The sequence below is a fragment of the Physcomitrium patens genome, chromosome 1 (genome assembly GCF_059467195.1).
Source record: "Physcomitrium patens ecotype Gransden chromosome 1, ASM5946719v1, whole genome shotgun sequence".
NCBI classification, from domain to species: Eukaryota; Viridiplantae; Streptophyta; class Bryopsida; order Funariales; family Funariaceae; genus Physcomitrium; species Physcomitrium patens.
The window spans coordinates 26,407,665-26,421,293 of record NC_143410.1 but is presented as its reverse complement, the minus strand read 5'-3'; the positions used below and the strand labels follow the sequence as shown (position 1 = coordinate 26,421,293).

Genomic DNA, 13,629 nt, shown 5'->3' with positions numbered 1-13,629 from the left:
TTTGATCAATCCATAATATAAATGGTAGTAGTCTAGGTCATTCTTATGCTTTGCTATTGCATGCCTTTACTAATGCCTTAACAATAGGTAAATGTCCATACTCACTCTTATCATTGCCTTGTAGATTATACACTATTGTTAAAGAAAGTTTAATTCATATTCTATTAAAAACATTCTCTTTTTTTTCTTACATCCAATTCACATCTATCAGCTATAATTTTTTTAATACAACCATAGCAACAAATAACATCTTCCAATAAAAATTGGCATACACATTGAATATTTTTTTGTTCTTAATACTCGTTCTTTAATCATATTTGATAAATCTTCTTGTGTAAATATCAAATACTTCATTTGTTTAAGTTTCATAGGCATTGCCATTAAATCCACCACCCACTTATAATTTAAAGCTAAAAGATATGTTGGATGTAATCTATCTTGTTGCCAAATATTTAAATACACTTGGTTAGTTTCTCAAGATTCAATAAGATTTGCTACATCCTTAAGCATGTCCTTTATCAATATTTTTCTTTCAACTTAGTAAATATTGCCCAAATACTCCAATTCTTTGCCCATAAATTTTCATGAAATTTCTTAATAATCTTTTATTGACCTTCTAAGCCACATATAATCCGTTTTGGTACTTCTCTTCTCTTCTTTGGATGCTTTCATAAATATCTATCATGTAAAAAATATCCATATGCTTTCTTATAATTTTTTTAAAATTCTTGATCTGTCTAATTTTCTTATTGCTTTAATAAGCTTAAATACTTTCCAACATCTTTCCATTCTCTTTCATATAAATCTCTTGAAAAATTTTCCTATGATATATTTAAATAAAAAACTTCTCTCTTTGATAGTGCATTAGTATAAAAAATTTTACCCACATCATCTTTCAAATCAATCATATCTTCTTCATTGTAATACTTTACTCTAGATAACATATATGTAATTGAATTTTCTTTCTCTATAGTGTTTTTAAAATTTTAGATTTATAGATTTAATATATACTATCTATCTCAATATAATAATATCAAGAGTTGAAAAACTTATAATTATATCCAATAATGGTAAACAATCTTTTTTTATAACTACTAATGTATCAATCAAGCAATTTTTTTTTTTTTTTTTTTTTTTTTTTTTCATTTTTCATAGCTACTACTACATCCTATAATTCTCTTTTGATATGTGTATATGTCTTTTGCCTAGCATCCAAAATCTTTGCTCTAAAACTTACTAAATATTTATTATCTTATTCATCATCTTGTCCAATTGTCCAACCTATCTCAATTAAACTTCTACCAATTGTTAATACCACTGGCCTTTTACATTTGTAATTTACTTTTTTCAAAGTTGGAGGTGAAAAAAGAAGTTCTTTCAAATTTTTCATAACATTTTTTTTTCATTCCATTAAAAAAATTTATTCTTTTTAATAACTCATACAATGGATTTTTTACATGTGTAAAATGAAGTATCCATATATGATAGAAAATACATGCTCCTAAAAACCTTTTGATTTTTATCATGTTTGTACATTCCTTCATATTTTTTTATAATATCTATATTTTCCATACTTGGCTTGCATCTATATGATCTACACATGTGTCCTACTATAAAAACTTTGTTTATTCTAAATATTGATTTTATACTTGATAATATTAAATTAACTTCTTTTAACCTTGTCAAAGCCTTTTCACAATCATCAATATGATTGGTTACAAATTTTTTATATCTCTTTGAATCCAAAGTCTCATCTTTTCTTTCTTGTTTATATCTCCTAATTGACACATCATCTAAAAAAAGTATTTTTATATTTAAAATAAAAATCTCTCATTACTTTATTCATTCCATTCATTATGTGTGCAACAAAATTTGTAGCTCCTTGTAGTAATGTACATATTCTGATTAATCCTAATAGTGTCTTTATAATTATTAAAATTTTACTTTGTATTGTCAATTGAAATTGATCATATCCCAAATAAAGATCTCTAATAGAATGAATTTCTCTCCTTGAAAATGCCTCTACAAACTCATCCACGATTTCACTTAAATCCATGTTTCTAATAATTATCTTATTTATTGGTTGTATATCTTAAATAAACCTCAATGTTATATTTTTCTTAGGTATTGTGAACCATCAATTCAAATATGGTACAATAGATGGTTCTAAAATTTCCATTGTAATCTTTTCATTGAATAATTTGACTAAATTTGGCAAATAGACTTTTAAAATTAAAATTGGCTTCAAATTCTATGGTTCATGTAGAATTGTGAAAATAACCATAGGTACCATAGGTACTACAATACTTGAATCAATGCACCTTATTTCATGTGATTCAAATGTAAATCCCTTATCATGTCATGAAAGTATTTCTTGAAAACATCTTTTGTCATTCCTTATTAAAAATTCTTCACACCTAATTTTCAAACCATTTAATGTCAATTCATCCTTAAATCCATGACCTATTTTTCTTGGATCTCTTAAATTAGATTGCATAGAAATCTTTTCAATCTTTTCTTCAAAATCCAATGGTAGTGGCTATACCATTGATTTAATCTTTTTTGTAAGAATCTCATATTTTGTGTTCACCTTTATTTCATACTTATCCATATATCTTGATACTATATTATAAATTTTCTTAGAATGCATATTTATTATCTTATCACTTCCTTCAAAATCTAAATCCAATAATATTTTCAAATTATCCATAGTGTCACCAAAACAAGATTCTTCAAATACCCCTAATATATATTCATCTTCAAAAATCACTCTATATTTCTTCCACTCATGTTTCATATTTTTGACATTTTTGTCTCTATTCTTTTAAATTTATCTATATATTTGAATGAAATATATTCATCCTCAGATAATCTTATAATGATCTTATTTCTTCTACTAGGTAGAAAGACATCACTTCTTTTATCATTGTAATCCTACTTTACAATGGTCTCTAATAAAAATCCTTTGAGTTGTATGGATCTTCAAATTCTTTTTCTAACTTTGGCAAAGATTGCTCCCTCAAACTAACTCAATTTCTTTCATGATTTATACAAACTGTCAAAAATTGCACTACCTTCTTCCCATCTTGACTTCTTATCCATGTATAGGCTGAACCATCATCTATTATCTTTATTTCTAATTATGAAGCAATAATATATGATTTTTTAATACAATAGGATATATAAATATGTCTTGTACAAAGAAATTTTTTTCATGAATTACATCTCTTATCATCACCTTGATATTTGAACAAGTTCTATACAAATTTTCCATTGAATTATTTGCTACTCTTATCATCCATCCATGTTCAATATCAATAGTCAATTTTTTCGTTTTATATAATTCTTTTGATATCAAATTGATCTCAAAACCATGATCAATAAATGCTACAATTAGTTCTTCTAAATTTCCCAATTTTAGCAAAGTTTTCACAGTAGCTCTTGCCTAATGACTTTGAAAATAATGACTAAAAGCTTGAATTACATTTTTTTTCTTTTGTAAATCTTATTCGTGAGATATTTCCAAAAATTTGTATTTCATCTTTTTCATCTTACTTGTTATCTAGTGATTTTGTTCTTTGTGTATTTGATGTCATATTATCTTCTATAGATTGTTTTTCTTTTCTTTATTGTATTAATAATAACTTCATAAAATTTGCGCTTAGCAATTTTTAAAGCTTCATCAATTGTAAATTCAATCTTTTTACTTAAAATCTACTACTCCAATATCTTCTTCAAACCTATAGTAGCTTCAATATCTGATTGTAATTTATAAGCAAGAGCCTTCGTTTTTTTTTCTTTCACAATTTTTTTTTTTTTTTTTTTTTTTTTTTTGTAAAAATATTCTCTGTTGTCTCTTTATGCATAGGATTCTTTTATTGTCATACTTTTTCTCCTCTTGTAGTTTTTTTTTTATGATCCTTCATTATTTTCATCTCTCTTTTATTTTTCTTCTATTAATGCTTCATATTAACTCCTTGCAATATGAACATGCATCAATAATCCATCTAATAGATTATCCCATCTAATTATTTGCCGAATATTATTGCCAATACATTTTAAATCATTTGTAGAAATTTTTTCTTTTTCAATATAGCTCATTGCATTTGACCATAAAGAACTAGAATTTCCTAAAAATTCAAGATTTATACTTAAACATTTGCTTGTACTTACTTCTATTCAACATGTTGATGCTTCCTTGCTTAAGTTTTTAAATGCTTCTTTTGTATACACCTTCATCCCTCTTTTACCAAATTTTGTTTCCATTTCTTTTTTTTTCTTTAAATACATCATACCATCTTTAAAAAAAAATAATTCTATTATATAATGCCTTTGTAAAAACTTCACATTTCCTTCTTGAATGATCTATGCTGTCGTATTGTGGTTTGGCTACCATATAAAAATAATGCACTTATATATCTAATATATAATTTATTATACAATATAGTGAAAGCCATCTTATTGGATTTTAGTTAGTCATAAAATATTGTTATATTACTACTTTGAAGTGGTTAGTTTAAAAGAGCTATTATTAAATTTGATTTTATATTGATAATAATTTATATATTTAAAGTCACTTTTATTATACATTGGTGACTCTTGAAATTTTGTTATATTTCTTTTATTTGGTATTTAGAGCATATATGATCTAAACTTTATAAGAAAAAAACTAAAGAGAAATTTTGGTAGCAATAAAAGTAGTTAAGGCATCTATATGGATGATAAAAATCTCCATTATTATTGGCCAAAATTCATATCTAATGGACTTCAAGGAAGCTACTTGAGGCAATATTAGGAATTTGGATTTTTTTTTTAAGGTCATTCAAACTTAAAAGGCTAAGATCAAAGAATTTAAGTTTTTGGCTATGGTTTTAGTACAAATTTTGGATGATTTGGAGTTTTTATGAAAGAGATATAGACGCTCAAAGTTAAGGTATTGTTTTTGTACCTATTGTCAATATTTTGGATATAATGTACACATACAAAATACAATAAAGAATCAACGACTATGATTGAAAAGAGCTTTTTTTTTGCATATTGAAATCTAAGCTAGGATAAAAGAGTTATAGGAAGTTAAAGTCAATACTTGCAATCTAAGAGTAGTAAGTGACCTAATTTACTAGTGGTTAAGTTTTGACCTATATCTTAAGAAATTTAAAAAGATTTTGACTAAAAATTACCAAAAATATATATTATTATGTTGCTAAACTCTATATATAAATTTTGTAGCATTTGAAGTTTAAATTTTTGAGATATAGAAAAAATAGTGTTCAGGTGCTTGTAAATTAGAGTTTAAAGCACATGCTAAGATTTCTAAGATGTCAGAAAATTTGAGGTAGATTTACAATTCATTTTTTTTTATAAAGTTTAAGGATAAATTCTACATTATCTAATAATTTGAAAAAAAATTGAATAATTGGATCAAAAAATATGAATTTCTAAAGTTTAGAGAAGAAAAATATTTTGTGGGAGAAAAATATTTTGAAAGGATTTTGCTACAATTTGGATATTTTTTGCAAAGTAAAGGGATTTATGGGAGCTAAGACTTTATATATATATTAAAAATAGAGATATAAAGTTATGACAAACTTCATGATATAAAAATAAATTTTTGTAAGAAAATTATGGATTTTTTTTGAATTTATTGAAAATCAAATTCACCGATAAAACAATAGTTATGATTTGGTATAGTAAAGGATGTTAAAATATTTCTAAATGCTTTACAAAGCCTTATGTGTAAAGCTTCTTAAATATAAAAAGATTTTATCAATAGAATATCTTTTGATATTATTATATTTTTTTGGCCTCTATAGTAAAAATACATCATTTATTGAAACTTGTTCAATAAGGTAAAGCTAAATTTTCTATAGCTAAGTACCCAATGTATTCCTAGATAGAAAATCATACCATACAAAAATGCTATCACATTGTATGCACCTATGTACTAAACCTTCTATTATTCCTAATCTTTGTTTTATTAATACTCTTGATGATTGACCCTTCTCTTCAAATTTTTTAAATTTTATTTGCAAATCTTTTATCTCTCATATAATTTCATTGATGCTCATTTCTTCTTTCTTTAATGTAGCCATTGAAGGTTGAATCATAGATGTAAGATTGGTAGTAGGTATATTTACTTGAGATACTTGCAATGGTCTTTGAATATCTACCCCATCTTTTCTCTTTTATATTTTTACAAGCAATCCTACTGCCTCTTCTACTTTCTTTTAATTTGTTTTCAATCCTTTATCTTCTTATTTATCTTTAAGTAAGATTTTCAACTCCTCTTACAACTCTCTATTAGCACCTTGAAGAAAAAGCTCAATTTTTTTTAAATCTAATAATTACCATTCTTTCTTTGATAAATAAAAATATTTCTTTTCAAATTTTCTTAATAATTTTGTTACTAGAAGATCCTTCTTAGGCCTTCCAATTCATTCAAGAAATGATTTTTTTATAATCCAAATACTATCTTCCAAGAAAAATTCATTCTTCAATGCTTGAGATAATTTCTCCCATTAACCTCCAAAATGTCTTATAATAGACCTCACATGATTTCTTATCTCTAGTGCAATAGCCAATTCAAATAATTGAATCATCTCTTTTTCTAAAACATGCTTCAATTCTATTTATTTTACAAAGCACTTTAAATATTTTGTATTGTCTTTTCTTTCAAATTGATTAAACTTATTCACAACCACTTATAATATTTTTTTTGCCATACCTTCTTCGTTCTCTTTAACTTATTGCTATTTTATGAATAAGGCAAAAGCTTCAAACATGCTCATGGAGTTGGAATCAAAATACATACCTTGTCTTCTACTAGTATCTCCACTTGTAGCTTCAATCAAAGTGCCACCTATAGCTCCTCTTTCAACTTTCTTGCCTTCCTTCTCCATAATTGAAATAACCTAAGAAAAATTCCAAATACCTTCTACCTCAAGCTTTTCATATTAAATTCACCAAATATGTAATATTACGTAAAGTCTTACTTAAAAATGTACCATGCACCTATTTGTCGAAGGTAGAAGGAAAATTGCAACAAGAAAATCCTAACAACTCTAATAGAATCTTAAATAAATTTTAATTAAATCTTAATAAAGATAATTAAACTTTAATCAAATTCAAAAGAAATCTTAAAGAAATTATGAAAGAAACATGAAGAAATCTTAAAGAATTTTAAAAAAAATCCTAAAAAAATTCAAAAGAAATCTACAAGAAATTATAAAGAAATATTAAAGAAAATTTAAATAAATCTTAAATAGATTTTAATGAAATCTCACCTTAATTTTAATTAAAATCCTAATAGATCTTAACTAAATTTAAGGTCAAATTCTAACTAAATCTCAAATCCTAAACCAAATCTTAACCAAAATCTAATTAACTCAAATTGATTCTAAAGTAGATTAGAACTCTAATATCTATTGATTAAACTATTAATCTTGCTTAAAAATTTACACACTTTTCAATCTCTTAGTTAAAAATAAGTACAATAAATTTGAAAATAATTGCACTTATCAAATAGAAGAAAAATTCTAAAATCTGCTTGGGTGTTGGCCAACCTCCTACTTCAATTTGAATGTTGAACTTCCAATGCCAACATCTCCTTTTTAAACTATTAAATTTCTCCCAAAATTTACTTAAATTTTTAGAAATTAAGTTTTAAAAATCCTTCCAAAATGAATATTAACTCAATTGATATAAAACCAATATTCAAAAATCTTATTGTAAGTCTTTTTTCAAATTCCACTCTCTAATCTATCAAAGAACCTTGGAGTCACCATAAGTATGCAGTTTTGTGTCCAAGGTCTGATTTTGATCCAAGTTGACAATTGGTCCTCATTGAGTATCAATTCTTAGCTTCTTGAGGTAAATTTTGCTAAAATATACTCCTAATTTCTTCCTATACATGCTTATATTATTTTATTTCTCAATCTAATTTATTTTGTCTTATTTATGGTCCTACAAAATAAATAGAAGATTATTTTGTAAAAAAGTAGCAATAGTATCCTTTAGTTTTACTATTTTTTTAATTATTATCCATTTTTTCAGATAATTTTCTATAATATTTTTAAATAAGATCTTTTATAATATAATATTTCTTTCTTTCTTTCATTCATTAGCCATATTATATCACGACATCGAGAAGAGGGCAAATACCATTGCCTCCTATAGAAGTGGATAATAATAAAAAATTCAAGGTAGAAGAAGTTTTAGATTTGAGGCAATGTCGACTTAGTTTAAAATATCTTATTTATTGACACAAATATAATATTTGTGAATACACATGGGAGTGAGCAAAAAATCTTACAAATGAAGTAGATAAGATCAAAAAATTTCATCAATAACATCCATCAAAATCAAAATGAAGGATAGTAAAGCTTTTTTATAAACAAAATACAATTTAAAAAAGATTGCATTCAACCTTTTATTCTTATTTGGAGTTTTTATATAATTGTGGCATTAAAGAGATGGAATATCAAAAATTAGCTGATTCAACTCAAGAGCCATCATTTGCTGACTTATTAAATGAGACATTGCAATAATTATAGCCTTCAAGCTAATGTAATAGGAATGAAGATCTTCAAGAGCAATATATTCTTCATCAAATTGATGATAAGATTCAATGCATTTGATATCACGACTTGAGAAGAGAGTCTTTATATTTGATGATTTTATTGAAGATAGGAATAATTCGTAATGGTATTAAAAATATTTTGTTTGAGAGAAGTTACGAAGGTCACAATAATAATCAAATATTAGAGTATTCTTTCCTCCCTAGAATAGAACATTATCAATGCTTGAGGGCCTATCATCTACCTTCAAAGAGAACAATGATTAGAGTATGTGACAAATATAATTTACTGCATCTTAAACTTCCTCAACATGTGATTACTATTCATTGTGGAACTCATTCCTAGAAAGGGGGATAATATCAAAAACATATATTTATTGTAATTATTATCTAGGTGATATAAGTAAGTAGAAATAAGTAAAAGTAGATTAATTTTATAATACTTGAATGCTACTTGAATTTTATCTTAATGATATGAGTATAAAATTTGTAATAAATTATAAGGATGCACCTTCAAAGGAAGTGGAATATTTAGAATGATGGATGCAATGAAACTCAGTGAAATAGAATACTCAGGATGGAGGTCATGAGTTTTGTGAGGATTTATGGTAAGTTTTCATTTGAATACCTGATGGAGTCACACCATGCCATGAAGCTGGATTCATCTGGTGTGAAGCAGAGTTGGGTTCAACCAGCAGATAGCTCACTACATAGCTACATTGCTCAGAATTGGTGAGGAATCTGGGGATTCAGCTGCAGACTTGTTGACTTGTTGTTGCAGGTTTCAACAAACTCTGTCCATATGCGATAAGTCAAATATTGTTGTTCTGATAAAATCCAGTTACTCATGCTCGGGCATCTCTGATTTGACCATAAAATCGATTTGACCATAAAAACCTTGGACTCCTGAATCGTCACCTCACCTCCTCATGAACACCATCGTTGAGTAGAAGCAAAGCTGGGATCTCATCTTTTTGCTCTTTGTTAGCTTCTGTGGGAAGCGTCGCAGTGACAGATGAATACACCCGCAGCAATGCCTGATCAGCCTGCTGCTGCCAATTGGTGATGCAAGTGATCACTAAAAGAGAAAGCGCTTGTGTGGTGACCCCCATGATCAGGCCACACCAAAGACCACGTCCTCCCAATTTGAACACAAACGCGAGAACCACAGCGGTGGGTAAACCAACGAAGTAGTAAGCAAGTAGATTGGCGGCTGCACCGAAAGCTAGCCACCCACATCCTCGAGCCACTCCAGACAGAACTCCTTGTGTGGCATCCATGACGTGCATGATCGCAAGCAAGGGGGAAACCCGTCCCACATACTCAATCACTTCGTTCTCATTTGTAAATGCCTTGCTCCATGTATATCGTCCGAGGTACAATGCTGTTGCCATGATCAAGCCTTCGGTGACTCCAAGGAGTACCGCTATAATAACCGAGCCCTTAGCAGCCTGGGGTCGACCAGCACCCAACTCATTACTGACCCGAGTGCTCGCAGCAGCACCAATGCCGAAAGGAATCATGTATAGCAAAGCGGTACCTGTAAGACAAAGTGAAAGAGTGGCAGTCTCCAGTTTTGGATTCGGGAGAAGCCCAGACATAAGGACAAGGCCTTGGAAGGACCAATACTCGAGGCACATCATCAGAGCAGAGGGAACCGCTAGTTTGAAAAAGGCCGGAAGATCATTGAATGATTCCCTCGAGAACGACGTCCATGTTCTCCTAAAACGTGGAGAAAACTTCACGTAGGATGCAAGCAACAGCGTATTTAGCCAGCACGAGATGCCACTTGCGAGCGCCGCACCGCGATACCCCAATCCAAGCTTATAAATCAGCACCCAACAAAGAGGAACGTGTAGAATTAACGTGGCTGCAGAAAATAGCGCCATGGCTAGCACCTCACTCTGTGTTTGGAGAAACTTCACCAATGGCTGAAGAACTACAACTCCAAACAAAAATGGTAGCAAGAATCTTGCGTATACACCCGCTCCCGCCGAGATCTCGGGGTCTTGGCCTAGAACTACGAGGATAGAGCCCGTATTCCACCAAACAATTGCAATTGGCAAGCTTACTACGAACAATACGAGCATTGCGCGCTGCATATAAATACCTAGCATGTGATATTGTTTCGATCCGTATGCTTGTCCACAAAGGGTTTCAAGAGCGCAGGCCATGCCTTGAAGTAAGCTTGTGCCGGACACGCCAGCGAACGAACCTGCAATCGCTGCGCTTGCTAACTGCAACTCCCCCAAGTGACCGATGAACATGAGTGAAACTACCATCAACAAGTACTGGAGAAGGGTCACAGAAACCATAGGCCCCGCAATGTACATTTGATTTCGCAACTCCTTCAATACCCATTCCGACGTGAAAGAGATGGTGTCGTCACGTCTGCTCACTGATCTCGTGACACCATCCGCCAAGGTAATCGTGTGCTCCTGGTGGATACATTCTTCAATTTTCGATTGCAACAATGGTTCGTGCGACGCGCCATTTCTATCGTCCATTTCGGTTGCAACTTTGATTCCCAATGTGGTATTCAACTAAGAGTCGTTGTTACCGGCAACCCCCTTTCAACACCAACACGCACATCCAGCAACATCTGCCATCAAATCCAACAGCAGTCTGTAAAATCGAGAGACAAAATACGAGCGTGTGAGGGAAGAAAAAAGAAAAACAACAACAACCTATTCGTAATCTAGCAAACCACATGCTCGAGTTTCCAAGTGCGATGCAGTTGTCAAAAACAGAAGAATTACACTGACCGCACAATACCCAACTATCATTCTATTTCGGCACTTCACTCTGCCGTGTTCTACGCAAAGACCAAGAAAAACAAGCAAAGAAGTATCCTAAGATGACCAATTCAACTCCAACGATACTTACAATAGGAGAAGCAGGAGCACTGGCATGTAGCCCAAGAGCTTACACCACCCCGAATTCAAGCAGCTGCGAGCTAAAAACCTCATCTACACCTTACTAAAGAACCAACAGAGAGGAAACGGTGAGCAGCAGCAGCAGCAACGCAAAAGAGATGAGCATCCTCATGCTCAGTTGACGCAATTCCAAGAAGAACTCACTCTGCCAAATCACCCGAAAAACATGTATGACAGAGTGTGAGGAAAGACTGCAATTGTGCGGCAAGCGGTGCATCTCCTGGGAAAATGTCACGACGCTGCTCACGACAAAAAGGAGGCACCAGAGGAATCCATGGCCAGATCCTCATACTCTCTAGCTCCCCTGTAGTAGCGCCTCATTGCATTGCAGTTCCTTGTCTTTTTCTATGTCTTTTTTGGCTCCTCTGTGGCGCCAAAACTGGATGGTTTAGACCTAAAGAATTGACTTGGAGATTGTTGCACATAAAACACAGAATATGATTCTGACGTGTGAAATAATGAGAGGTGAAGAAAGAAATTAGTACTCTGGGGATGTTTTGAAGTTTGCTATGAAAGTGCATCATCGGAAGAAGAATGAGTAGATGGAATTTCAATAAAAGAGGTTATGTATTAAACAAAATAAAAGAGGATAGGTATAAGATAAAGACATAAAAAAGTCTACTCATTGGTTAAACATGGATGAGTAAGGGAATGGATGGATGGCAATGTTAGAGGTTGCAATGTCCAATGACATGAGTTTCTGCTAATAATTTTATAGATAGACTTAAAGAGGATGAGGCATAAATTTTGGAGAATAATAAATAAAAGTATTAGTGGTGGATTAAAAAGTTGTAGGCTATACTTAAAGTTACTACTAATTTTGTTTTCTTTAAAGGTATTATTTATAAATATTATTGATCTATATTGATTTCTTTAAAATTTTTATTTATAAAAGTGTATTTTTTTGATATTGATAATTATAATTACTTATTAAAAAAGACTTTTATAAATTTCTTTTGTTTTTAAAAAATAAGTCATAAATTGGTACATGTAGATTATTATTGCATCTAATAGTTTAGATATTGTTAGATGACAAGAAAGAAAAGAAACCAAGGTAGGCATTTCAATATACTTGGTTAAAGTTAGGCTATTTAACATAGATAGATCAATTTGAACCATGCTTCTCAACTTGATTTTTTCTATCTTAAACAACATAATATTATATTATAAGCATAAATTCAATATTTTAGATCAAATCAAGGAAAATTAGATTGTCTAATTTTAAAAATCCAAAAATAATTTGGACTAATTTAAATTATTGTGTATGAGAATAAAAAAATGTCACTTTGGAGATTTAAGTTGTATAGTTAAATTATAACATTGTAAGTAAATATCTTATTCAAAAATAATTACAATATTAAATATTGGTAGTAGATTTTTTATTTTTTTATTTATCTATTTTTTTAATCATCTTTTGCTTTAGAATTGACTTGGATTTTAATTAGAAAGAAAAAGAAGAATACTTGAATAAAAACTATATTAATATTGGAAAGATTTTTTGCTTATTATTGTTATTTTTTTCTATTTCTTACAAATTCTTATTTTGATTGAAAAAAAAAAAGATGACAAGAGAGATAGAGAGAAAGAGAATAAAAAGAATATAAAAGCAAGAAGGAGACTTTTCTTATTAATTCCTTTCTTACTTCTAATCTAGTTTCAATAGTCTATAGTTTTTTTTATCTTTGATAATAGTCATTTAAATTTTTTCTTCTGTATATATATATTCATTCTTTTTATATCATCTTTTTTTTGAAAAACGTCTTATATGTTAAATTACATTCTTCAAGTTCTTGCTTATATCATTGTTAAATTATAAATCTTCTTTCTATTAAGATATAAACTAATTTAAGTTATAACTAAGGTAGTTACATTATAAATAGACAATATCCATCTTTTAATATTACCAAGTTAATATCCATTTTTTTAGAATTTTTGGCTTTTTATATCTTAATTATTAATACACTTTAGAATCTTATAAAATAAGAAAAATAAAAAAATAAAAAATTAAGATAAGTTTCATATATTTAAATTTATTTGGACAATGTATATTCTTATAGAATTTATTTTTTAATATAATTCTCTTTCTTACAAATCTTTTTTTGTAGAATTTTTTTTTTA

General features: G+C 29.3%; 1 protein-coding gene across 1 annotated transcript; it reads right to left on the bottom strand.

Moving 5' to 3' along the window:
* Window positions 1–8,659: 8,659 nt before the first annotated feature.
* LOC112279443 (protein DETOXIFICATION 16) lies at window positions 8,660–11,708 on the bottom strand. Its single transcript, XM_024513879.3, has 3 exons — window positions 11,462–11,708; window positions 9,499–11,177; window positions 8,660–9,369 (listed from the first exon to the last, which is right to left on the bottom strand). Exons 2-3 carry the CDS (start codon window positions 11,080–11,082, stop codon window positions 9,325–9,327), a joined length of 1,629 nt encoding a protein of 542 aa, XP_024369647.1. The 5' UTR covers window positions 11,083–11,177; window positions 11,462–11,708; the 3' UTR covers window positions 8,660–9,324.
* Between the last annotated feature and the right edge of the window lie 1,921 nt (window positions 11,709–13,629).

What these genes read in the sequence shown, in the direction of transcription:
- LOC112279443 (XM_024513879.3), bottom strand. Translation starts at nt 11,082, where the DNA reads ATGGACGATAGAAATGGCGCGTCGCACGAACCATTGTTGCAATCGAAA. An exon ending in ACGATGGTGTTCATGAGGAG is followed by an intron (nt 9,370 to 9,498) that starts GTGAGGTGACGA and finishes GCATATGGACAG; the next exon opens with AGTTTGTTGAAACCTGCAAC.